This window comes from Haliotis cracherodii, unplaced genomic scaffold (assembly GCF_022045235.1).
Source record: "Haliotis cracherodii isolate W230 unplaced genomic scaffold, xgHalCrac1.p SCAF_10, whole genome shotgun sequence".
NCBI lineage: Eukaryota > Metazoa > Mollusca > Gastropoda > Lepetellida > Haliotidae > Haliotis > Haliotis cracherodii.
The window spans coordinates 14,833,733-14,859,604 of NW_027266265.1; the positions used below are offsets into that span (position 1 = coordinate 14,833,733).

The following is a 25,872-nucleotide window of genomic DNA, read 5'->3' on the forward strand; positions in this document are numbered from 1 at the left end:
TACCATGCCCCAGTTTAACATGGACGTACCTAATGCAGAACGCTGGCAGACCTTCTTTCCACTACACCATGGAGGTGGAGCGGGAATCGAACCACCTGGTCAGACCCTCTATCCACTACACCACTGAGGTGGACACGGAATCGAACCACCTGGTCAGACCCTCTATCCACTACACCACTGGGGTGGACACGGAATCGAACCACCTGGTCAGACCCTCTATCCACTACACCACTGAGGTGGACACGGAATCGAACCACCTGGTCAGACCCTATATCCACTACACCACGGAGGCGGACAGGGAATCGAACCACCTGGTCAGACCCTCTATCCACTACACCATGGAGGCGGACAGGGAATCGAACCACCTGGTCAGACCCTCTATCCACTACACCACGGAGGCGGACAGGGAATCGAACTACCTGGTCAGACCCTCTATCCACTACACCATGGAGGCGGACAGGGAATCGAACCACCTGGTCAGACCCTCTATCCACTACACCACTGAGGTGGACACGGAATCGAACCACCTGGTCAGACCCTCTATCCACTACACCATGGAGGCGGACAGGGAATCGAACCACCTGGTCAGACCCTCTATCCACTACACCACTGAGGTGGACACGGAATCGAACCACCTGGTCAGACCCTCTATCCACTACACCACTGAGGTGGACACGGAATCGAACCACCGACCTTCCCCTCTCCGGTCAAACCCTCTTTCTACTACACCACGGAGGCGGACAGGGAATCGAACCACCTGGTCAGACCCTCTATCCACTACACCACGGAGGTGGAGAGGGAATCGAACCACCGACCTTCCTCTCTCCGGTCAAACCCTCTTTCTACTACACCACGGAGGCGGACAGGGAATCGACCCACCTGGTCAGACCCTCTATCCACTACACCACTGAGGCGGACAGGGAATCGAACCACCGACCTTCCTCTCTCCGGGCAGACACTCTACCCCATGTGTGGTTATTTCATTGTATTCATCTCACCACTTTGTGAAAAGAACCATTACTATATGGCAGCATACTGTTACACTCAATAGGGACTGACTTCCATGTTTGACCCGTGAAGGTTCCGGAGTAGAATAGGTCTTCAGAAACCAATGTTTGCCGTAAAAGGCAACTAATCTTGTGGAAAGAGGCGACTAACAGGACCGGGTGGTCAGGCTCCTGACTTGGTTGATGCATGTCATCGATCCCAACTGCGTGGATCGATGTTCATGACGTCAATCACTGGATTGTCTTGTCCAGACTCGATTATTTACAGACGGCCGTCATATAGCTGGAATATTGCTGAGTGCGGTGTAAAACAACAACACAAACACCCAACTCCATGCTTAGCGACACTATCATCAATAGCTTAGCTATATCGTGGGAGCATGTTAGGCACACATGGCTAAAGGTATGAGCAGCGACCACGTCATAGAATCACAACGACACACACGCAATAGGCCAATCATAACCCGATTCGCTTCATCACTTCATCGTTACATCCTTTCATCACTTCCTCCCTCATATGGTCCAGCAGCAGCTCGGGGGTTTGACTTTAAGACGACACATGCTCCGTCACGCCGTGTTTCAATCCCAAAAAACAACATTTCAGCTGAGTCCCTCTGCATCCGTGTACCATCTCCAACTGGGAATCCAGTTAAGCGAGTGTCTACTCTGTATAATTAATATATATTTGAGCAATCTGTATATTGAATTAAATTGAAGATTAATATTTGAATGTATTATCCACAGTGGGTTCTGATTTGTGCAATGTAGGATGGGGTTGTCCTGCCCAGGAAACCTCAGTTGGGAAGACGGCGTGTTGGGATTGAAAGAGCCTATTAATGTTGTGTGTTATCTTTAAAATGGAAATGTAAGACAAAACTAATTAAACTGCATTAAGAGTGAATGCATGATCGTCATGTTTACCTTTGTATAACGCACCCAGGCAAACAAGGAGATCTGTTCTGCTCTAAGTACAATAGAGGAGAGTTTGATATGCATGTACCAGTTGCGATAACATGTATGTTGCGTTTAAGTGCCTTTATATGCGATATTGTTTAAAATCTAAATTGATGGAGAACGTATCCCTAGTGCCGTAATTGAAAACGGCGTTGGATATTTTTCAGAAAATCCTTTTAATAGTTGAAAAATAAAACTGAAAGATCAACCTGTTTTATTTTCTATTTCCTATTACAATTGGTACATAACCACTAAAAAAAACCCATGAAGATCCGGGTTAGATATGCTTTTCAGCAACCTATGCTTGTAAGATGCGACTAACGGAATCGTGTGGTCAGGCTCGCTGACTTGGTTCATGCATGTCATCGTATCCCAATTGCGTGGATCGATGCTTATGTTGTAAATCACTGGATTGTCTGGTCCAGACTCGATTATTTAGAAACCGCCGTCATATAGCTGGAATATTGCTGAGTGCTGCATTAAACAACAAACAAATAAAATGGGAAATGGAAAAAAATACATAACCAAACCAATTGCGTAGATCGATGCTCATGTTTGTTTGTTTGCTTGTTGTTTAACGCCGCAATATTCCAGCTATATGACGGTGGTCAGTAAATAAATAATCTACTCAACTGGGATACGATGACATGCATCAACCATGTCAGCGTGCCTGACCACCCGATCCCCTAAGTCGCCTCTTACAACAAGCATGGGTTGTTGAAGACTAATTCTAACCTTGATCTTCACGGGTATGATACTCACGACGTCAATCACTTGATTACCAGCTTGGTGAAACATACGAACACGGGGTTGGCTTTGCAGACCAATTATCTGGGATTCGAACCCACGATCATCTGCCTCCTGGTACGACTGTGGGCGAATATCGGCGCCGAATATCACTTGGCCACCCGTATCCAACCGAAAAAATCTTAATGACGCTTAGCTCACTTCATTCCTGTATGACACTTTCACGAACACTACGCACCTTGTATTTCCTGCCCAGAACGCAACCCAGACCTTCTAACAAAACTGTAATACACCGACACAAGACGAGAGAAGATGGCGACACTGTGGCTTGTATTAACCGTTACACTTCTCTGTGTGGGTCGATCTGCAGCAATGAGCGTGGGATCTAGCCCTGGGCCGAAAGGTGAGTGAAGGACTAAACGTTTTGAACATGCAACGTACATATATATACATGATTAAGATGTGAACAATTTAGGCAAACTGTCCCTTATCAGGGACGCAATGCTAATGAGAATATTCGAACCCTAAATTTTACTCAACATCTCAACATTTTAAAGTCCCATTTCTTTCATAACCTCTAACCTCTGACCTTGCCCTCTTCATCCAGGTCACTGCCTGTACAGGGGTGAGATGTTCCGGCAAGGCGAGACTTGGAACATTGACTGCGACTACAACTGCCGATGCGTGGACGACTACTACGAGACATTTCATCTGCTCTTCAGAGTGTGTATAGCTAAATATTTGCAAACTCAATTGTGTATTGCTGATATCACTCATTTTCAAGTCGCAGTTAGTCGCAATCATAACTATTCGCAGAAAAAACTGGAAGGTTTGCGAGATATATATAAACATTTCCCCCCTCCCCCCCCCCCCCCCCCCCCCCCAGCTGAACATTCAACACTTTTAAATGATGTATAGATTGGTATTTGATCACAGGAATTACGAGAGGTTCATTGTTAATAATATAAGTTCATAGTTCGCGCTCATTTGAACTTGGAAACACGAGTGATATTGGATAAGGATAGGTTTCAGTGCTGGTTATTCGAGGCGACGAAACGAATCGGGTTGGCCGATCTTAGTGGTATAGTGTGCTTGCGATTAGCTTTCGACCATAGGAGTCGTGCCAATTTGCACATGTCAGAGGGGTACACAAAGTAGGTGATCCAGACTACCAGTCGTCGGACTTTCATTTTCGCAGGAGCCTCGGTGGCTGAGTGGGTTAGATCACTGATTTTGTGTGCTGGAAATTGGGTGCCTCGTTTTGGCAGTGTGGGTTCGATTCCCGGATGGGACTCAACCCCCAAAAGTACGAGAAAATATACTTTACTGAGAAAGTGTTATCATAACATTTGTTGCTAAGGTGATCGTACCCTTCTTTAACATTGGCTTTAATTTGTACATGTAATAACGTGAAGGATATAAGTGATATGAAATGATAAAGCCTAAACTTCCTCTCCCGAATTATAACCCATAAACAGTAAGTAGTCACTTTTCTTAATGAGTGAGTGAGTTGGGTTTAACGCCGCTTTTAACAGTATTCCAGTTATATCACGGCGTGTCAGCTTAATGTGGGAGGAAAGCCCGAGCACGGGTATGGTGCTGACAAACTTAGAAACATAATCGGGGCGAACCGGGATTCGAATCCACAATCGTAGGTTTCTGGCGTGCCCAAAGGACGCAACTCGCGGCGCCTTAGACGACTGAGCCACCCTGCCAATTTTTCTTAATGAAACTCCCCAACCGTTATCATGCATGTCTCTTCTTCCCTTCAGATGCCAAGCTATAGAGTTAGCTCCCCCTGGGTGTCGCTTCAAGAAAGTGTCGGGCCAATGCTGTGACGTAATCATCTGTGACGTCAGATCCTGATTGCTGCTTCAGTTATTAACTATTAAGGACGTCATACGAACACACAAATAAATATTATTTTCTGAAACATCTTCTGTACTTTATTGTGTACGTTTCAGAAAGTGACGCTCTGGCCACAGATACACATTGGTAGTAGGGTTGTAGCGATTGTCCAAATACGCATGGCATCTCGATGGATGACATAAGATGTTGAACATTCAACACTTTTAAATGATGTATGGATTAGTATTGGATCACAGGAATAACGAGAGATTCATTGTTAATAATATAAGTTCATAGGTCGCAGTCATTTGAACGTTGAATAACTTGTATAAAAAATAACATGACATTTGTCCACGTTTAATGACGTTATTGCGTTTTAAAGTGACGTCATGTCTCTTTCTCAGCTGTTTCAGTACACAGAAAAACAGCGTGAAGTTAAAATATCTTTCTCTTTGGATAAATGATATACTGAATAAGTTCTGTGACATTGACGCCGCAATATGACTGGAATAATGTTAAAAGCGGTGTTAACTCACTCACTCCTGTGACATTGAATAAGATTAAATGCAAAGTTATGTTTTTTTACCAAATCTTAAACAATTTCGGTTTGCAACAGATAAAAGACTCCTGTAAGTGTTCAAATGGTTTAATTTGCCATACTACTTCAGAACATGCAAAAATTTCAATTTACAAATCAATAGCGTGTGTGTCCACCTCTGGTTGCGATGCAAGCAACACATCTTCGTCTCATGGAATGGACCAGGCATCGCACAAAGTCCTGTGGGATATCTGTCCATATCTGCTGAGAGATCAGGGGAGCGAGCCGGCCAGGGGATGACATTCACGTTGTTGAAGAGAATCCTGAACAAGCCGAGCAATATGAGGCCGGGCGTTGTCATGTTGAAAGGTAATGCCTGGGCCACGACGATGCAAAAACGGTAGACCAACAGGGTCGAGGATCTCGTCGCGGTAGCGCTGTCCATTTAGATTTCCCTCTACCAGTATCAAACGGGTCCTCTGTCTTGCTGTAATCCCACCCCATACCAAAACGTTGCCGCCCCCGAACCGATCTTCTTCCATGACACAATGATTGACGTAACGTTCACCTCGACGTCGGTACACACGAATCCGTCCATCGCTGTGGCTGAGGTGGAAACGAGACTCGTCAGTGAATAGAATTTGTCCCAACTGCATGGTCGTCCAGCGTTGACGCTGTCTGCACCACTGTAGACGTGCTTGATGTTGGTTTCCTGTCTAAATGGGACGTCTGGCGGGTCTTCTGGCGACAATCCCTGCACATCTGAGGCGGCGACGTACGGTTTGTGAAGATATTCGTCGAAGGCCAGGGATGCTTCTTGCAGTCTCTGTTGCTGGCTGGAATCGATTTCGTAGGTGTGTTGTTCGAATCCAGTTGTCTTGTCGATTATTGGTTATGCGTGGCCTGCAACTCCCAGGATGGCCTCTGACTGCATTCGTCTGTTGCCAACGTTGCCATAAACACCAAATGGTGTTTCTGTGGACGTTAAATTGTCTTGCAACATCACGTTGACTCGATCCTGCTTCAAGCATACCAATGGCTCGCAGACGCTCATTTTCGGACACGCGTGGCATTTCGTAATGTTGAATAATTGCGTAATTTTGTTGTTTTTCTGAGTGGTTGTTGTCAGCTCGATGCTAAACAATGCATATGGAATCCCGTTAACGCACATGTTTTTATACCCATTCTTGGGTAGTGAAATGCATGGGGCTTGCATAAAAGTCAACTTTGGCATGGAATGGAATGCAGTTGCGTTTTTGTGACTAGATTCCATACATGCACTACAATATTGAAAACCAAACTTTACTTGAAAAATACACTAAAATATTGGTGTCACAGGAACTTTTGTTGTTGAGTATATGTTCAATGTATCCTACAGACGCAACAGTTTTGCATCAATGACGATAAATGAAGAGTCGTACAATCGCCCGAGGAAACACGCAACCTTCGTATCTGTGGCCCAGTGAGTGTACCACAAGGCAACAGAGGTGCTGATAAATGGCACTGCTTTTCAGAATGTCTTTTTCAAGAATCGTACGCCAGCAACAAATATTTTACGCCCGTTTCCTAAGGTTCGTGGAAAGTATGTTTGTAACATAAAGATGTTGATAAATGTTGTTTCAAATGATATTTAAAACTCTTATCCTTGGATAAATTTTCTGTGTTAACGCCCCTTGGTTTTATCCGGCGGATAAATGCCATAAAAACTCTCGGACGTGCATTATCCTACACATAAAACGCTGCAGGGAGAATAAACCTGAGTGTTTTATTGTTCGATAAACAACGACCATGAGTCGTTTATTTCTTTCAAGAGATATCAACATTATGCACAGCCTCTTTAAGGATGTTGATAAAATGTACAAGCTTAGAAGATATTCACTAAAATTTTAATCATGAAGTCTCCCTGAATAGAATCCGACTTAGGAAATGTCGGACAACATCATTTTACGAACAGGTGGGTTAAGTTTGGTATTTTGAGTATTCTCACGACGAAAGTATCTTTTCTCTCAATACTGATTGTCATGTCTCTCCCACTTTTGGATGTGATCGTTCGGCCACTGTGTTTATCTGCGTGGCCCAGCTACGTATACGGGAACAACTGACTAGACACTTTGCTCTCAAACATGACGTCGTCCAACATATGATGTCATCAAGTTGCGAGCACATATTAATATCTCCAGTTATGAAGTAATGATAGGACAATTATTCAATCATAAAATAAACCATGCTTCATTCTTTATTGTTCTTTGCTATTGATCGCGCAGCTATCTTATATAAAATAATAGGTATTCGTTACAAGAACTTACCACATATAGGTTTTGTTAACACTGCTCCCCAATGAATGGTGCATGCCACGTGCATAGCTAAAACTGGAGTGAGTGACTATAGTTTAGCAATATTCCAGCAATATCACGGCAGGGGACACCAGAAATGGGCTCCACATATTGTACCCATGTCGGGAATAGAGCCCGGGTCTTTGGCGTGAAGAGCGAATGCTTTAACCACTAGGCTACCCAACCGCCCCGCTAAAACTGGAATTCACGACATTTGGGTATCAGTAGTAAAAAGGTTGAAGTTCTTTACAGCTGAGAGGGAGTGAACAGTATTCCAGTTATGTCACGGCGTGTCATGAGTTTAACTAGAAGGAAAGCCCAAAGTGATGCAGGTCTCAGATGTTTACCACTTTGCCGAAACCAACGAACACTAAGACTGACAAACCAAGTAACATAATCGAGGTGAACCGGGATTCGAACCGGCAATCATATGTTTCTGGCGTTGCTAAGGGAGGCAAAGTGAATTGCCGACTCCCGAGACGACCATGCTACCCGTGCCTCTACCGCTGAGAAAGAGACGGATTAACCCTTTACAAGTTTGGATAGGTTATCGAACTTGCCAAGCAGTGGGGCTGTTGTACCAATATGTGAATGTGGTGTGATAAAAAAACAAACAAGGAAGGGGTCATCTCAAATAATCACCAGGACGAAAAATAAAGCTGGTCAACTGTGATAATTTATAACGATGAAGGTTTAATTAGTCGTACGGTGTGTATAAAGATCACAATCAGTAGGATTCAAGGGACAATTATAGACACAATAAATGTTTCCCGGACTACACTTGGCATTGCTCTGTACGAATGGGACTTAGGTACATTTGACAATGATATCCTTGTTGTCTCAATTTAACTTTATCAAGAAACTATTTTATTTCATTAATGTTAACCAAATTGTCTTTACTGTGATTGACTGAGAAATGAAACGATTACTTCTATGTTGGATTTGAAAATTATAATAAACAATAAAATAAAATATCGGCCATTTCACACCTTCTTCTACCATTTTACCAACTGAAATTGGAGAGTAACGATGTTGTCACGCGCTAGAACTTGGCTTTTTAACATAAGAAAATGGAGAATTGTGCAAGCCAGTTTTCGCCCAAACCTGTAACAAGTCACCTGCCCCAAGTACCGCAGTTTGTCAATCAGGAAAGCATGAAGACGATTTAACGCCGTGTGTGAAAAGTCTGTCACTGTTGAAGGTGTCACATGTGATCTGTACTGACCCTTTGAAGCTTGTGCAGTCGTCCTTCCAGCGTGAGTGAGTGAGTGAGTGAGTGAGTGAGTTGGGTTTAACGCCGCTTTTAACATTATTCCAGTTATATCACGGCGTGTCAGCTTAATGTGGGAGGAAAGCCCGAAGTGATGCAGGTCTCAGACGTTTACCACTTCGGTGAAACCCACGAGCACGGGTATGGTGCTGACAAACCTAGAAACATAATCGTGGTGAACCGGGATTCGAACCCACAATCATAGGTTTCTGGCGTGTCCAGGGGACGCAACTCTGCACAGCGAATCGCGGCGCCTTAGACGACTGGGCCACCCGTGCCCCCCCTTCCAGCGTGAGTGAGTGAGTTTGGTTTTATGCTGCTTTTAGCAATATTCAAGCAATATCAAGGTGAGGGACACCAGAAATGGGCTTCAAACACGGGATTTGTCTCAAAATTCATGTAGCTTTTGGAGGGATAGACGGGTTATTTTGTGATTTTGTGTTGGGTTGCCATGTACTTTACACTTAGTATTACTGTAACCTGTTTCCTATAAAACGAAAACATGTTTGTATATGTGTTGTATATTCCAGCTATATGGTCTGTAATTAATCGAGTCTGCACCAGACAATCAAGTGATTGACAACATGATCATCAATCCATGCAATTGGGATACGATGACATGCATCAACCAAGTCAGGAGCCTGACCACCCGATCCTGTTAGTCGCCTCTTTCAACAAGCTTAGTCTCTTTTACAGCAAGCATGGGTTGCTGAAGACCTATTCTACCCCGGATCTTAGTTGGTAATCAAATGCCCATTTATTTGGGATAAACGGCAGGTATTATATGGGTGACACGTCTGGTGATTGTGCTGGCCAAGGCAAGATGTTGTTTTGGGTCTTGTGTTATCTTGTTGAAACAGGGTCTGTCCTGTGCTGCATTGACAGGGCTACAGATGCTGCCACCTCCAAACGGTTCGACATCTTGAATGCAGATATGTTCTCCTTGTCGGAGGTTGACACAATCTGCCAATCTGAAGAAAACAGCACACTTGGATTTTCCTACACATGGTGTTGTAAAAAAGGGTCTTTTATTATATAAAAATGCTTTATCATACTGTTATTTTCAATGAACTGTTTTAGAATCACCTTCATCTGTACTACTTTACAGTACAGTGAGAAAACTGTTACATTCTTTTCTTATGTTGAAATGTGACAATAAATAAATCTCAGCTCTCGTTTGAGATGGTCGGCCTCTAAGGGGGGTAACTCTTGTATACCTTTCACAATACAAAGAGTATGTTATGAACGGAGGAAACCAGTGATTCAATGTAGCCAGTAGGTTTGTGTGGCTGATTGCAACCCGAATTTATCCAGATATACACATATTCAACTCACAACCCATAATAATAAATGTATGTAACACTAGTCTACTACTAAACATTGAATGTACATTGTACTGTAGGAAAATGGCCTCATAAAAGCTGAAATATAACAACAATGGCTTATATAGATATCCAAATTTATTATGCCTCAAAGTGAGTTTGATCAATCAGAGAGCAGAAATACTGACCCATCATGAGCTCGTATACCGTCTGTAAAAATCCAAGATGGTTGTTACTGACCTAATATGAGACCGTCAGTAACAGCCATTTTTTATTTTCCAACACCCACCTCACATATTTCACATGAAAAACTCTGGTACAGAAATTCATTATTCGACACAATTTTGTGTTGTAATATCATTAATTTTGATGTGCAAGGACGTTTATGTTTTTTTCCATCACGTTCGTGACTTTAAGAAAGATTGTATAAAGTTAAAATTATCAACAAGGTTTGGCTTCTGAAGTTTGAAGAGTAGTCTCCCTTTGACCCTGAACGTCTGAGATTGTAAGTGTTAAGTTTTGAGCTTTAAGTTTTGACATGACATGTGCGAAAAAGATACGAAATAGTGTAAACCTTTTGGCATAATAAATTCGTTATGGTGTCTTTAGTTGCCGTATATAAGGTGTTATATTAGGTTATCAGAAAAATATTGGGCTTGGCTGATGTCTAGCCCAATATTTTTCTGCTAACCTAATATGACACTGTATACGGCAAGTAAAGACACAATAACTAAAAGTATGAAGTAGTGGGGTATTCCAGCAATATTACTCTAGCATTCCGGCTTGGGACATCAAGTATGGGTTTGGCAGTACTCATGCAGGAATCGAACCTGGTATTTTAAACCACTTCTCTTATGATTGTTTGTTCGTTTGTTGTTTAACGCTGTACTCAGCAATATTCCACCTATATGACGGCAGTCTATAAATAATCGAGTCTGGGTCAGACAATCCAGTGTTTTACATCCTAAACATTGATCCTAGCAATTGGGATGCGATGACATGTATCAACCAAGTCAGCAAACTTGACCACCCGATCCCGTTAGTCGCCTCTTACGACAAGCATAGTCGCCTTTTACGGCAAGCATGGGTTGCTGAGGAGCTATTCTACCCCGGATCTTCCGGGGTCTCTCTTATGATTGTTTAGCTCAGGATGTTAAATGTGGACTGTGTGTGTGCCACTAATTATTGTCTTATAACTGTATATATGTTTTGCTTCTTATCTTCTCCATGTCACCACTATGCTTCATGAGAAATAACATCTCTCTGGTATCTTCACACACAGAGATATCGTATCGGAGTACAATATTGTAATTAGACTGGTCACAATTCGCCTCTGCGTAAGGGCTTGTCCCGGAATCACACGAGTTGGTTATGAAAGAGAATATGGGTTGTGAATGTTGGTGAATGGACTTTCCCCGGAATCACTGGACTAGCCACAAATACGACAAACCGACACAACCATAGTACATGTTGAATATGAACAGTTTTATTTATTTTCTAACAAAAATAAACACCATATCAAAATGTTTACACAATTCTCTCATTCGGCATTGTGTAACCTCAGCGTCAACAAACTTTTGACGTCATAACCTTGGGGTATGTCTTCATGATCAGGCAACAGTGAAAGTCCGGTGTTTCATCTTTAGTGTAAACCACATATTTCATCTCGAAACATTAAATAGCATAAATTTGCTAGCGACGATATAAAATAGTACCAAGACTGGACGTTGGACGTTTCTCTTGTCAAACTGAGAATATACATGACAAGTGCTACACATTTTCCACATGCCCATCAATAGAAATCAAGTATTGGTCCAACACTTTCTCATTTCTAAATTCCATGATGTACATCATGTATTCAAAATCGTTATTATTTGCAAACACTTAACGAAATGTAACACTGATTGTTTGTAAAACATTGGTAACACGACGGGATACTTACAATGGATGAAGAGTAGTCTTAACTAATATCAGCACAATGGGTGAGTGAGTATCATTTTACGCCGCTTTTAGAAATATTTCAGCAGTATCAAGGCTGGGTTCATCATAAATTGTCTTCCCACATTGTACCCATTTCGGGAAAACACAGCATGGTAGTTTCCATGGCAATCGATAACAGCTTGTTTTGGTAGGAAGTCGTTCGTTTCGATCGAACTCAGCACTAAATATGTCATAGTCATAGTCATGGTTTACTCGTGTCAAACAGCACCACCAACGGTAGCATTTGACAGGGCACCATTGTTGATTATGTGGTATTTTTCGGGTCATACAACTGCATAACTTGAATAAATATCAAAAGATAGTAACCAGACCTAAAGCCAGTGTTGCGTCACGTCACCGCCATCAACATAGACGCTTTTATCGCCCCTTGACGACCTTGACCCGGATGTACTTGCCGCCGGATATCCGGTCTGGGTGTTGATGTACACAGCGCATCAGCGAAATCTGAAAAGTCATCCACGACGATGTCTTCTTTAGGCACGACTCTGTAGGCGTCGCTGTCACTTGTATGTTCAGTCTCGGTGGAGGGATCGCTGCTGGATGCGCCACTTTGAAGAGGTTCGGAACCTGTGGATGTGCATAGTGGATTAATCAGTCAATCACCCCAAAGCCTGATCTAAATTGTCATTCTTTCTGGTTTGTGTTGCGTCGAGGTAGTATTTACGTTTGGTACACACTGAACATCTGTCCGTGTTGTATAGGTGCACTGATTCAGGCACAGCATCCAACCACAGCACGTTAAAGGGGACAATATCACAGCAGCGGTTACCATATTCCCTCATCCGTTTATCGTTTAATATCAGGTATTTGTCACTACTTTGGCGTCGAATCGGCCCGTTAGAAAATTTAAAAAAACCTGAAAGTGTGTGCTGTAGCATTTACTTCAACATCTCCGATAGGCTACAAATCATAAAATATTTTAGGACCTATATGCCAATCTATTCCTTCAATTCTTACCTCCAAATATGAACACATTTTTTTTAATCGAAATTGAATATGACCGAAAACAGAAACGCGGGGGCCGCCACATTGTTTTTCAAAACGCAAACCGACAATGTAAACATACCTCGCTTCCAACAGGTACATCGACTACAGCTACATACCTGACTCTCGATGCAGGGACCGCAGCCGCCGGCGTCTGAGGAACACCAGCACCGCTATGATGGCGAGGGTGACGACGATGATGGCGATACAGACGCCGGCTATCACCGAGGTTGGGGGATTGACATCTTTATCGGATGTAGGAGAGGATTCTGGAAGGAGTGTTGGAACAAGGATTCATTGAAAAGGGGACATTACTTTCTGTCGTCAGATATATACAAGTGATGGGTGAAGATGGTTTTACGCCGCTTTTAGCAACATCACGACGTCGAACACCAGAAATGAGCTTCAAGCACGAGATTTGTCTCACAATGCAAGCGCACGTAGCTTTTGAGGGTACAGACAGGTTATTTTGTGATTTTGTGTTGGGGTGTGTAATTTTGTTAATTTTGTGAAAACTTAACACCAAATGAATAAGTTAAAGTGTTGGAATACTTTATACTCAGTGTACTCTGTTTTCTTTAAAACGAAAACGTTTGTTTATGTGTTGTATATTCCAGCTATGTAAAGACGGTCTGTAATAATCGAGTCTGGACCAGACATCCAGTGATTGAGCATCGATCTACATAACTGGGATAGGATGACATGCATCACTCAAGTCAACGAGCCTGACCACCCGTTCCCATTATTCGCCTTAGCCTTACGACAAGCGTAGTCGACTTTTATGGAAAGCATGGGATACTGAAGACCTAATCTTACCCAGATCTTCATTTGTAACGTTCACATGTCGAAAGGTTAGTAGTATAACAAGAGTTTGTCACTAACGTGGCCATATCCCCCGCCCCTGTTGCAGAATTTATGACATAATTAAATCTAAACAAACCCTAACCTTTTTTAACCGAGGTGGAACTTGTCATGGAAAGTGTAAAAAAGAAGAGTTTCTAAAAATTCTAAATAGCAAAAGGCACCAGTTCAGCATGTACCTGGCAGACCTGCAAAGTTTCATGAAAAAATATTGAACGGTTTCTGAGTTATGCTCCGGAAACGAAACGTGACAGACGGACGGACGGCGGAGCCCGTTTCTATATCCCCCGCCAACTTTAAAAAAAAGGGGAAATGGAAGCAGAATGGGCCACGTGTGCCTCATGCTTGTCGTAAGAGTCAACTACAGTGAGGATCGGATGGTTACACAGTGTGAGGCCTTGTTGAGGATATGCCTTGTAAAACAATGGCAGGACGGGTTTCATCGGGTGAAGGTGCAGTCAGTCGGACTGAACAAAGCAGGAAGACTGTAAAAGTGAGGGAGTCTAGTCTTACGCCACTTTAAGCAATATCCCAGCAATACCACGACGGGGAACAGGAAAAATGGACTTCTAACAGATTACCCACTTGGGGAACCGAACTTCGGTGAGAGTTTAATCATTAAGCTACGCCACCGAGGGCAATCATGATTTTTGCCATTCGAACATTGGAACACGCCTTAACAAAACCAATAATGGAAGATCGTCAGGGTGTGGATGGAAACTGCGGACGTAAAAGAACTATATGTCGACTTACTGCATATTGTTTCATCCTCGCCATTGAGGCAGTCCAAGTTGCCGTCGCATAGGAGACTTGGATGTAGACAGCGGCCGTCTAGACACTGGAACTGCTCCAGGTCACATGCTGGGGAAGAATGAGTGAGTGAGTGAGTTTTACGCCAACAAAGAGTGACAAGTGTGAAACAAATGGTGCATCTGTACCAAAACCCTGCATTAAAAAGATAACGTATTTTAAAATTGATGAAAATTGATAAAATTCTCAATTATCTCATTATTGTTATAGGCCCGTGAAGATCCGGGGTAGAATAGGTCTTCAGGATCCCATGCTGGTGGACAGGCTCGCTGACATGGTTGATGCATGTCATCAATCCGTACTGGGTGGATCGATGCTCATGATATCAGTCACTGGATTGTCTGGTTAGACGCGATTATTTTCAGACCGCCGTCATATAGCATATATTGCTGAGTGCGGCGTTAAACAACAAACCATCCAACCGGAACCAAACCAAAACCATTATTGTTGAATGAAAAGGTGAGTAGGCGAGTGAGTTTTGGTTAGCGCTGTAGTTTAGTCTGCATAACCTTGGGGGAAAAACTGAAGTGATGCCTTAGAAGTTTACCACTTAGGTGAATCCCACGAACATGAGTATGGTAACAAACCTAGAAACAATTAGGGCGAATGTTGGATTCAAATCCACGATTATAGGATTCTGACACACCTAAGGGGCGTTACTCAGTCTGCACACGAATTGCAGCGCCTTAGACGAATCTTCACATGCAAGGTCGAATAGGTCACATCAGATGATGGAACGCTTAAAGACTGCGGACAATAGTCCTCACCGACTTTCTCTCTATTATCATATTGTCCCTGCAGGTACCCCCCGCACACCACGCAGGGACTTTCAATACACACGCACTGTTCCGTTGCATTGACCGCTTACTCTTCCTGAAAACCTGTCTTTTGACTATCTTCTTTCTTTACCAGCAACCATCAACATTTACTCCCGAACACTAAACCTTCTTTATCGTGCTTCTTCCAAAACGGGTTTATCAGCAGGGATCACCTGCACAAAGCAATCTCAGCGCTATTTCAGTTTATTATACTACAGTGTGTGTTACGATTGTCTTATCACTAAGACTGCTTTGTTTTAGTTGGCCCAGGGTGCCGTTGCACAAAATAACCTTAGCGCTACGACTAGACTAACATCTAGTCTTTGAAATGAACGTATTTTACAGAAAAAAAACCAGTTGTTTAAATATACTTATAAAATATAATAAAAAGGAGCCCAGAGATTTTCTTCATTTCCTGATACTGCAGTAATCTAGACTTGCCAAACATTATAGACTTGCATGGGCTGTATTGGATATATTTGTTTCAGGGTCTGTATGACAGACTACGCTACGACTGTTGTAAGACGATGTTAAAAATACGATCACATTTTAGGGCTGAGATCGCTTCTACAACGACCCAAGGACATTCCTGATGCAGTAGCTTCAAAATTTTGAGTGACTGAACTTTTAATTTACATCTTCTACATACACCAGAAGCAATACTTACGGCACTCTCGGTCGACTGGCACACAAATCTGATTGTCACAAAGTTTGTACTCGTCAGGGTTGTCGTGGCAGTACCGCAGCTGGCGGACCACACGGGACACCGCCATCTTGAAATCGACGAAGTCCTGTTTTATGGTCTGAAATTAGTAATGACATGACACTCTGAGGTCAGGTTTTAAACCATGTGTGCACTTTCTTCAAGGGTACGTGAAGAGTGTTTAACGCCGCAGTTATCAATATTGCAGCTTTATCACTGTGGTCTGTAAATAACACAATGGAGCCTGGATCTGAAATCACGAGCGCCGACCCGCGCCTTTGATCGGAGCATGGTGACTAGCAATCTACAAAGTGAGTGAGTGAGTGAATGTTGGTTAATTAAGGCAACAAGGATCCTTCCATCAGCTATATAACCGGCGGCGGGTGTACACAACTGGAGCAGACAAACCAGTGGTTAATATTGTGAGCACCGACCCTGTCTGGATAAGCAATGAACAAGTCAAATGACCTGTCCACATACCGATTTTAATTACCTTCCAGACAAGCATTGGTTACTGGGTACCTACTCTAACATGTTTTGTTTGTTTGTTTGTTGTTTAATGCAATATTCTAGCTATATATTCCGGCAGTCTGTAAAAGATCGAGTCTGGACCAGACAATCCAGTGATTGACATCATGAGCATCGATCTAAACAATTGGGATACAATCATATGCATCAACCAAGTCAGCGAGCCTGACCATCCGATCCCGTTAATCGCCTCTTACGACCAGCATCGTCTGAATGTAACAGTTCTAATTGAGTGAATGGGTATGGTTTTCTGCCGAGTTTAGCAATATTCAAGCAATATCACTTGGGGGGAGGGGGGGCAACAGAAATGGGCTTCACACATAGTGGGGAATCAAACCCGGATGTTCAGTGTGACGAGCGAACGCTTCAACCACTCGTCTACTCCACAACCCCTGCGCTAAGTAAGAAACCTAAATATAGAGTTACACACCAAGTAAGGGAACAGTGCGACATATGCCACATAAGACGAGTGACACATTAAATATTGACACAACCTACTGATGTTGACACGACCAAATGTCACAATCTTCAGTACGGGTGCGGTATTGAAACCCGGGTCAACTCCAAAGGTCTGAACACTTTAAGTAGTGATAAACCCCAGTGAATCGCAAGGGGGGCATTATTAAGACATTGATACAAAAGATAAAACGTACACTATATTTAGACCTTTATCGTGTACGTATATTGGATTTATCGTGGATGATTGGGCTAACCAGTTGTTCAATGTATGTGGGTCTACCAACACATACCTTTACACTGACATTAAATCAGTTGACAGGGCACGATATTGCCAGCCCACTCCATTCCTCGGTAGTGAACACTTACCTTACCAGTTGAGCGCGCATAAACAGAGGCAATTACCGTGATGATTTATTAACGCCCTTGCTCTTGTACTGACGTCATTAGCATATTTGAGCTACTATCCTCTGAGTACTAATCTACCAGGTACTCGTCCGAACTCCATCATGTTATCACGCGTCATACCAAAAGACGTTAAAAGATGGTACTTGTTGTTACCCTGACTGGCGCTCGGTATGAAGGGGCTAAAACAAGGACTGGTCGGCTCGGAGTCAGTATACTGTGTCTGAGTGGGGTATTCATGTTAAACTGTTAATCTCAGTGTGCTAGCACTATAAATCGGCATCAGTCCGGACTTGTACAAGCAGCCAAACACACGTGCATAAGTGCAATAATCTTGCACGCGACGTTAAACCCCATTTCACCTCACCTCACCTCATGCTATCACAGGAATGGTTGGGTGATATGATTTTACGCAAAAAACGTATGGCAGTGTGACTAAAAATAATCCAAATTGCAGATTGCATGTTTCATATAACTGGCAATTCAGTCTTGTAAAAAAATACCACCGCACTCTGCAATATTCCCGCTATATGGCGGCGGTCTGTAAATAATCCAGTCTGGACCAGACAGTTCAGTGATTGACACCATAAGCATTGATCTACGTAAATGGGATACGATGACATCAACCATATCAGCTAGCCTCTTACGGCAAGCATAGGTGCTGAAGATCGATTCTAACCAGGACCGCTGGTCCACCCGTGCCTCACATATTACTAACGTGTCCCACATGCAGTATAAGGGAAGCTCTTGACCCATTTACCGTAGTAAACGATAGGGCAGCCAGAATAGCACATATACCCTGTGGAGCAAGCACATCAAGAGACGGAGCCGGTCCACTCATTGTGTCGTCATCTTGAGAGAAGGACGTATGTTTGCTTGACTGACTCTACTCCCACTAGCCCCGGGAAACACTGTCAACTTGATATTTTTACGTGGATGAAATAAATACAGTTTTCAGGCCTGCTTATTTCAAAGTAAATCATTTATTTGATCTGAATGTTGTTTGTCTTACCCTGTATATATTAAAATATCTCAAATATATACTAAGTTTCTAAAGGCTCTAGTCTTTCTTTACTGGTGCTGGGGGTATTCCCTAATCACTATAGTAACATTAGGTATGCTAAAAATGTATGTTTTCACTTTTCTGATACATCTCAATGTTTGGTTTTATTATGTTTTAAGACGTTTCTCGTCAGCCTTTATCAGGCTGGATATTGTACATTTTATCGCTTCAATAACTTGATATACTTTTACTCTGTATAATATCTAATTTTATGTGAGTGAGTGAATATAGTTTTACGCCGCTTTTAGCAATATTCCAGCAACATCACGGCGTGGAACACCAGAAATGGGCTTCACACATTGTACCCATGTCGGGAATCGAACCCGGGTCTACGGCGTGACGAGCGAACGCTATAATTAGCGAACTCTACTATTATGACACATCTATCTATTTTAAAGGTTGCAGTTGGGTGGCACATGTGAGTGTGTGTGTGTGTGTGTGTGTGTGTGTGTGTGTGTGTGTGTGTGTGTGTGTGTGTACACAAGCCATAGTTGTAGAATTATGGGAAATATGATGAAATATAAAACAATCACTTTCTTCACATTGAAGTAAAAGTTTCTGTTTGATTATAAATAACGCATGTCTTCGTTTGACATCTTAAAGCCTAATTTATGTGTAGCAGATAAAAGCAAAATATTAGTATTTGTGAACAAGCAAAATATTCAAGATTAAAACGCAGATCCAAAGACATAGGGCAGTTTAGACATCTACTTAATCCTCTATACAGTTATGTCTACACATGGCGCGGTCGGGTAGCCTAGTGGTTTTAACGTTCGCGCGGCACGCCGAAGACCCGCGTTCGAATCCCGAAATGGATACAATGTATGAAGCCTATTTCTGGTGTCCCCCAACGTGATATTGCTGGAATATTGCTAAAAACGTCATACTCACACACTATGTGAACACATAGGACAGATGCGTTGCTCGACATATAGGTTTCTAATATTCTATCCATGTGTCTAAGCAAATATGCAATGCCCTAAACATTGGGGTCTTGTGCAATGTATCATTGTTGTGCAGACAAACCAGTGGTCGATAGCTAGAGCATGCATCGATTGAGTGTATGAGGGTATTACAATAAATATCCTGCACATGGTGACGTTGTTTAGAGTTACCAGCGGTCACCCTTTGTTTCAATGTCTGCCGTCTCCAGACTAGACCACACATCACAGCCAGCTGTGACATCACTGACATCTCGCGGCGTTAACCCTTGTGGAGTCGGCCGTTGGTAAATAACTTCAACATCCCAACATTTGTATGTTGCACTCTATCGTTGAGCAGTCGTAGTGTTAATAACGATTGATAAAGTTTCTCCGATCATGTTCCTATCTAACAAATAAGATGTTTGTTTGTTTATTTGTTGTTTAACGCCCTACTCAGCAATATTCCAGCTATGTGAACGGCTGTCTGTAAATAATCGAGTCTGGACCAGACAATCCAGTGATTGACATTATGAGCATCGATCCACGCAATTGGGATCGATGACGTACATCAACCAAGTCAGCGAGCCTGACCACCCGATCCCGTTAGTCGCCTCTTACGACAAACATAGTCGACTTTTACGGCAAGTATGGGTTACTGAAGACCTATTCTACCCCGGATCTTCACGGGTCTATCAAATAAGAATATTGTGACGTTGAGAAGCATAGATATTAAGCTTTCATCACAAATAGTACTGTGTGGTGTTTAGTTAGGTGAAAAGTGAGCTGAACGTCTTATGAAGACCTGTAAATCCACATTCTCGTTTCCTGTGCTCACGCAACGGTTAAATATGTGGTCATGTTTTGGTCTCAATAGGGACGTATGGAAGATTGATACACCAGGGAACCCGTAATCTAGACTGGTAAGCGGGGCTTCTTTTCCAAATAAGTAGATAGAAACATATACAATCAGAGGTGTGTATCTGACGGCATCAAACCCCTGGAAAATTATTTAAAACAAATTGTTGCTGATGCTGTTTGTAAATATTATTAGGCATTAATTATATTTTATCATAATAGAGTGGAGACTGATCCAGTCTATCCCCATCTCCAAGACAGTACCTCAACACAGCAGCCTTGTATTGCAGTACATTTTTCACTGGAAGTATTCACGTAATACCAGCATTCTACGTACAGGGCGACCCTGATCGGTGACTCGGTTGATTGGTCCAGACCTGATTATATGCAGGCCGCCATCATATAACAGAATATGTAGCGTGAATCGACAAAAACAACAACAATACAACGCAATACAATTTTATCAGGCTGTACTGACCTTAAGTTTCTCGTCCTACCTATACATGTACAATCAGCAGAGCCTGAAAACACGCCATTTTCAAGTAACAACAAGCACTTACAGTCATCCGCACACTTACCTCACGCGCAGCACATGGGGGATGATGGGGTTCTACTCCTGGGCGGCGACAGTCTGAAGAGGAAGAATGGAACTTAAAAAATCATCATCCAAGCATGCGAATTTAAGCTACACAATCTATTAAAGCCAATCTTTCGAATCCCAATCGATCTTGGACACAATGATTTAGCTTCACAGCTGCGAACACCACATTCTACCTTGTGCAGAAATACAAATTGAAAATTTCAAAGCTGTCGCCAAGATCGGTAAATGGATTAATGTGATCGCCGATGTATCTTAAAATAGCAAAGCTTGTATATGAATATTAATACACAGACCTGGCTGGTATCTTTGAAACATCCAAGGAGTGGATATGTGGCATGTCATAAACACCATTCCTCCTCGTAATTCCAGTTTATATTTTGGGATCGTACATGTATATCCCCAGGGTATGCATAACACATAACGTTACGCTTTAAAACTCGTCGCTTTGTGAATTTGTAAAATACACTCTTACTTGTGTGTTACTGGTGACACGCTGTCAGGTCTCAGGGGTCAAAGGTGTCAACTATTTTGAGGGAAGTAACAAGGAAATATCAAAACGAACGATGGGTTTAAAAAGATTTATGAAAAAATACATATTGCACCTCTTTCATGCGTCCAATACCTGGCAGTGTATTATATACCAGTGATGTTTGTTAGTGGAATGAATATATACCATCTGTTCTTTACTTCACACATTCGACCCGTGAAGATCCGGGGTAGAATAGATCTCCAGCAACCCATGCTTGCCGAAATAAGGCGACTATGCTTGTCATAAGAGGCGACTAACGGATCGGGTGGTCAGGCTCGCTGACTTTGCTTGATCGATGTTCATGATGTCAATCACTGAATTGTCAGGCCCAGATTCGATTATTTACAGACCGCCTTCATATAGCTGGAATATTGCTGAATGCGGCGTTCAACAACAAACAAACAAAACTTCACACATTCAAAAGAATAACTTGAGTTTGTCCCAGTTGGAGAAGATTCAACAGACTTTCAATAAACAGGAGCCTGTTTTAGCACGCAGGGGAATAGGGTAGAGTAGAGGTGAATCGGTGGGGTTTTAGTGATGTGTATGCCATGAATGCCAATCGGTTAATTGGAATATAGAAATGTGCTTATGTGATGGAGCTGAGCAGAGTTGCGCCAGAAACCTATGATTGTGGGTTCGAATCCCTGTTCGCCCCGATTATGTTTCTGGGTTTGTTAGCGCCATACCCACGTGGGTTTCACCGAAGTGGTAAACGTCTAAAGACCTGCATCACTTCAGGCTTTCCTCCCACATTAAGCTGACAGGCTGTGATATAACTGTATCCCAACTGCGTGGATCGATGCTCATGATATCAATCATTTGATTGTCTGTTCCATACTCGATTACTTACAGACCGCCGTCATATAGCTGGAATATTGTTGAGTGCGGCGTTAAACAACAACAAACCAACGAGTAGACTTTTTATACAATACTTCTGCTTAAAATGCAGTTTCGTGTGATAATTTGTATCTGTTCGTGTGCTACCCCACATTCACAAACTCACGACACCGATACACATGTCTAATTAACAATAAGCGAGACGTAGAGCCCTTTTTATGATGCATTATCGACCGCAGTAGAGTTGTATAAGTGATGCCTGCACGCGTTCGATCAGTTAAACTAAATAATGCATGTAAAGAAATACAGGTACGCAAGTTTAATAGGTAATCTGTTAATTACACAGTGTAGCTACACTACTGTTGTTTTTTAATTTGTTATGCGTATTTGTACAAAGGGGCATTTTTTAAAGAAATCCATCTTTATGACAAGATTTAGGTTTTAACCCAAATTGTGAGTTTTTTCCATTTGTCTGTGATATATGACTGATATTTTATGTGATCTTTGCTATCATACTGTTATGGTGTTCTTTATCAGTACATGTTTGATATTTTTATAGTTCTCGCCGTGAATAGCTGGAAAATTGCTGATGCGGCGTAAAACAATATTCATTCATTCATTCATTCATTGTACACAGGGAACTCAAACCTAATTGGGTGATTTATTGTGCGTGATATTGATATTCGCGCTGTCATGCCGTTATAAATCCCATCAGCATTCCACATGTGATGAACCTTCACCTCTCCAGCCCCTTCACAAGTCACACACTACGCAGACTAAATATAGAAACGCTTGAACTAGACTGACAGTCTTGTGATACATACAGAACAAAATGCGGACTACGCCTTTGTATATTCTCAGCCAAAGCGTAATCAGATTCTTGAGCAGGGTACAAGAGACCCTTAAGGGTGAGTGAGTATGGTTTTTCCCTGCTTTTAGCAATATTACAGCAATATCACGGCGGGGGACACCAGAAATGGGCTTCACACATTGTACCCATGTCGGGAATCGAACCCGGATCTTCGGAGTGACGAGCGAACGCTTGAACCACTAGGCTACCCGACCGCCCCGAGGCCCTTAAGGGTGAGTCAGCATGGTTTTACGATGTTCGAATTCGGGTTTCGGTAAGACGAACCAATCGTTGTATCCACAGTTACGGATCATCGGTTGTGTGTCTCAGCAAGGCTTTATCTCCTTCACGTGCCGTTACGGAGCAAAGGAAATATTCTAAACTGATCATAAAGAATAGTTTATGCACAACAAAGAATTTAAATTATTCCTTTCACGTATTTCAAGTCAACAATGGCTCTGAATATAGTTCTGCCAATTTGCTCCTTCTCAAAGAATACCCACAGAACAAAACAAAAACTATATACACGGTTTTTTTGTGAAGAAGGCAGAAATCAGTCAGATATTCATGACGCTGAAGTCCGATTGGGGAATGTTCATCATAATTATCAAGAACGGAATATACATACATACATACATACATACAAGAGAGAGAGAGAGAGAGAGGGAGAGGGAGAGACAGAGAGAGAGAGGGAGAGACAGAGAGAGAGAGAGAGAGAGAGAGAGAGAGAACAATCTACGACCTACCTGTCCACGCCAGCTATAATGAACGCTATATATACATCCAACATCAGTGTCACATACGATGCTCAGCGGTTTAACCCATTATTCAAACATGCACTTGGCTCAAAACTACATCCAACTGCTCACATTGGACGACTTGTTTTAATTGTTCCATTCATCTACTCCGGACCGAATCTAATGTGTGCAGCGGGGAATGTATCCCGGAGATTTATTACCACGCTGAAACCTGACACCTGGGCTTGACATGGGTAACCTAGGCAAACAACGATGCATGCTTTGAATACCATACACCTGTTAAGCTGCAGATTGTCCAAGCCATGAAACACCTTTAATTGTAGTTGCCATCATAGGAGTGATGTTTACAAATCTAAAACATAACACTCATGTTGGTTAATGTCATATAACGGCCTTATAAAGATTAGAACTCATATTACCATACACGATAACGATCGACAATAATATTACGTGGGTTACTTACCTTACATACCTCTTCATTGTTTGGATCCCCCTGTGTGTTCATGTCAGCGTTATATCTGTGCCGGCCGAGAGACACACGGGCACAACGTGCGCAAGTAACTCCCAGACCCAACAATACAAACCATTCACAAAAATTCACCTTTAAGCATGCCTCCAACTTGAATAACGCACGTTATTCCACGCTCTGTTAAATTTTCAAGGCCTACATCAATCATGTAAGGGAGATAACTCGAATGTTGACGAAAACAGCTAAATAAAGTCGTTTCACGCACGATTAAACATAGTAATTTCATGTTTCCCTGATTTGATTATTTTTTTACACAAAGGGAGGCAACTTGTGGGGGGTTTGAAATGTTTACCTACATGACCTTGTTCCCCAGGGTCGCATTCGCATGCCTGTTTTCTATTCTTCTCTCTGTCAATGGCTGATCAGATAGCTTTTACTGGCTTTGAGTACAGGTATGCTGTGGCTGCTGATATTTTCACCTACGTATACTTGCTTATTGTATGTCTTAACGGTTATATATATACTTTTTTCGTTATTATCCCCCGCCACGAAGCGGGGTGAGGATATCGTCCGTCCGTCCGTTCGACTGCTTGTCAAAGGGGACACATTTTCTCAAAAAGTATTTAAGTCAGAGAAATGAATTTTACACCCTGATGATACTGGTCACGACATTAAATGATTTCGAAAATTGGTGTCGTAAATAACGTCATTTTTACAGAGTTATGTCCCTTGCTCCATGCTTTTCAACTTAGTGGTTCGCTCGTCAAGCCGAAGACCCAGTTTCGATTCCCGACATTGGTACAATGTGTGAAGCCCATTTCTGGTGTCCCCCGCCGTGATATTGCTGGAATATTGCTAGAAGCGGCGTAAAATCAAACTCACTCACTCACTCAACTTAGTGCATACTGTGTTCAATGGGGAACTGTGTTCAATTACAGAAACTACCGAAGTTACATGAATGAACGTTTGCATCCAAAGTAACAGATACTTGTCAAGACTGATTTCGAAACTTTGGGCAGTACATGATTTGTTTTGCAGAGTTATTGCCTTTGCTCCGTTCTTTTCAACTTATTTAGTGCCTAGTGCCTGTAATGGGGACAACTTTTATTAGAAACTACTGTTAACTTTGCAAGCTTATCTAAGAGATACTTGAGTTCAAAATGTGTCCCCTCATTACATTTTTAGAGAGTTATGGCCCTTGCTACGTGCATACTGTGTGCATTTGGGACACGTTTCCACACAAACCACTGAAGTACTCGAATGAAAGTTTACATGACTATCTAAGAGATACTTGCCAAGACTGGGTTCGATAATTGGTCCCATAAATTATTTGTTTATTTGTTTATGGCCCTTGATCCATGTTATTTTACTTGGTGCATAGCGTGAGCAGTGGGGACAA

At 42.4% G+C, this 25,872-nt stretch overlaps 1 protein-coding gene and 1 pseudogene across 1 annotated transcript; one reads left to right on the top strand and one right to left on the bottom strand.

The window, feature by feature from the left end:
• The first annotated feature begins 3,020 nt into the window (after positions 1 to 3,020).
• LOC139452671 (CCN family member 1-like) lies at positions 3,021 to 4,574 on the top strand (annotated as a pseudogene).
• Positions 4,575 to 11,537: 6,963 nt separating this feature from the next.
• Positions 11,538 to 24,562, bottom strand: LOC139447198 (SCO-spondin-like). The gene is made up of 6 exons (XM_071228426.1): positions 24,468 to 24,562; positions 21,005 to 21,057; positions 16,161 to 16,296; positions 14,619 to 14,726; positions 13,124 to 13,273; positions 11,538 to 12,587 (listed from the first exon to the last, which is right to left on the bottom strand). Exons 3-6 carry the CDS (start codon positions 16,264 to 16,266, stop codon positions 12,349 to 12,351), a joined length of 603 nt encoding a protein of 200 aa, XP_071084527.1. The 5' UTR covers positions 16,267 to 16,296; positions 21,005 to 21,057; positions 24,468 to 24,562; the 3' UTR covers positions 11,538 to 12,348.
• Between the last annotated feature and the right edge of the window lie 1,310 nt (positions 24,563 to 25,872).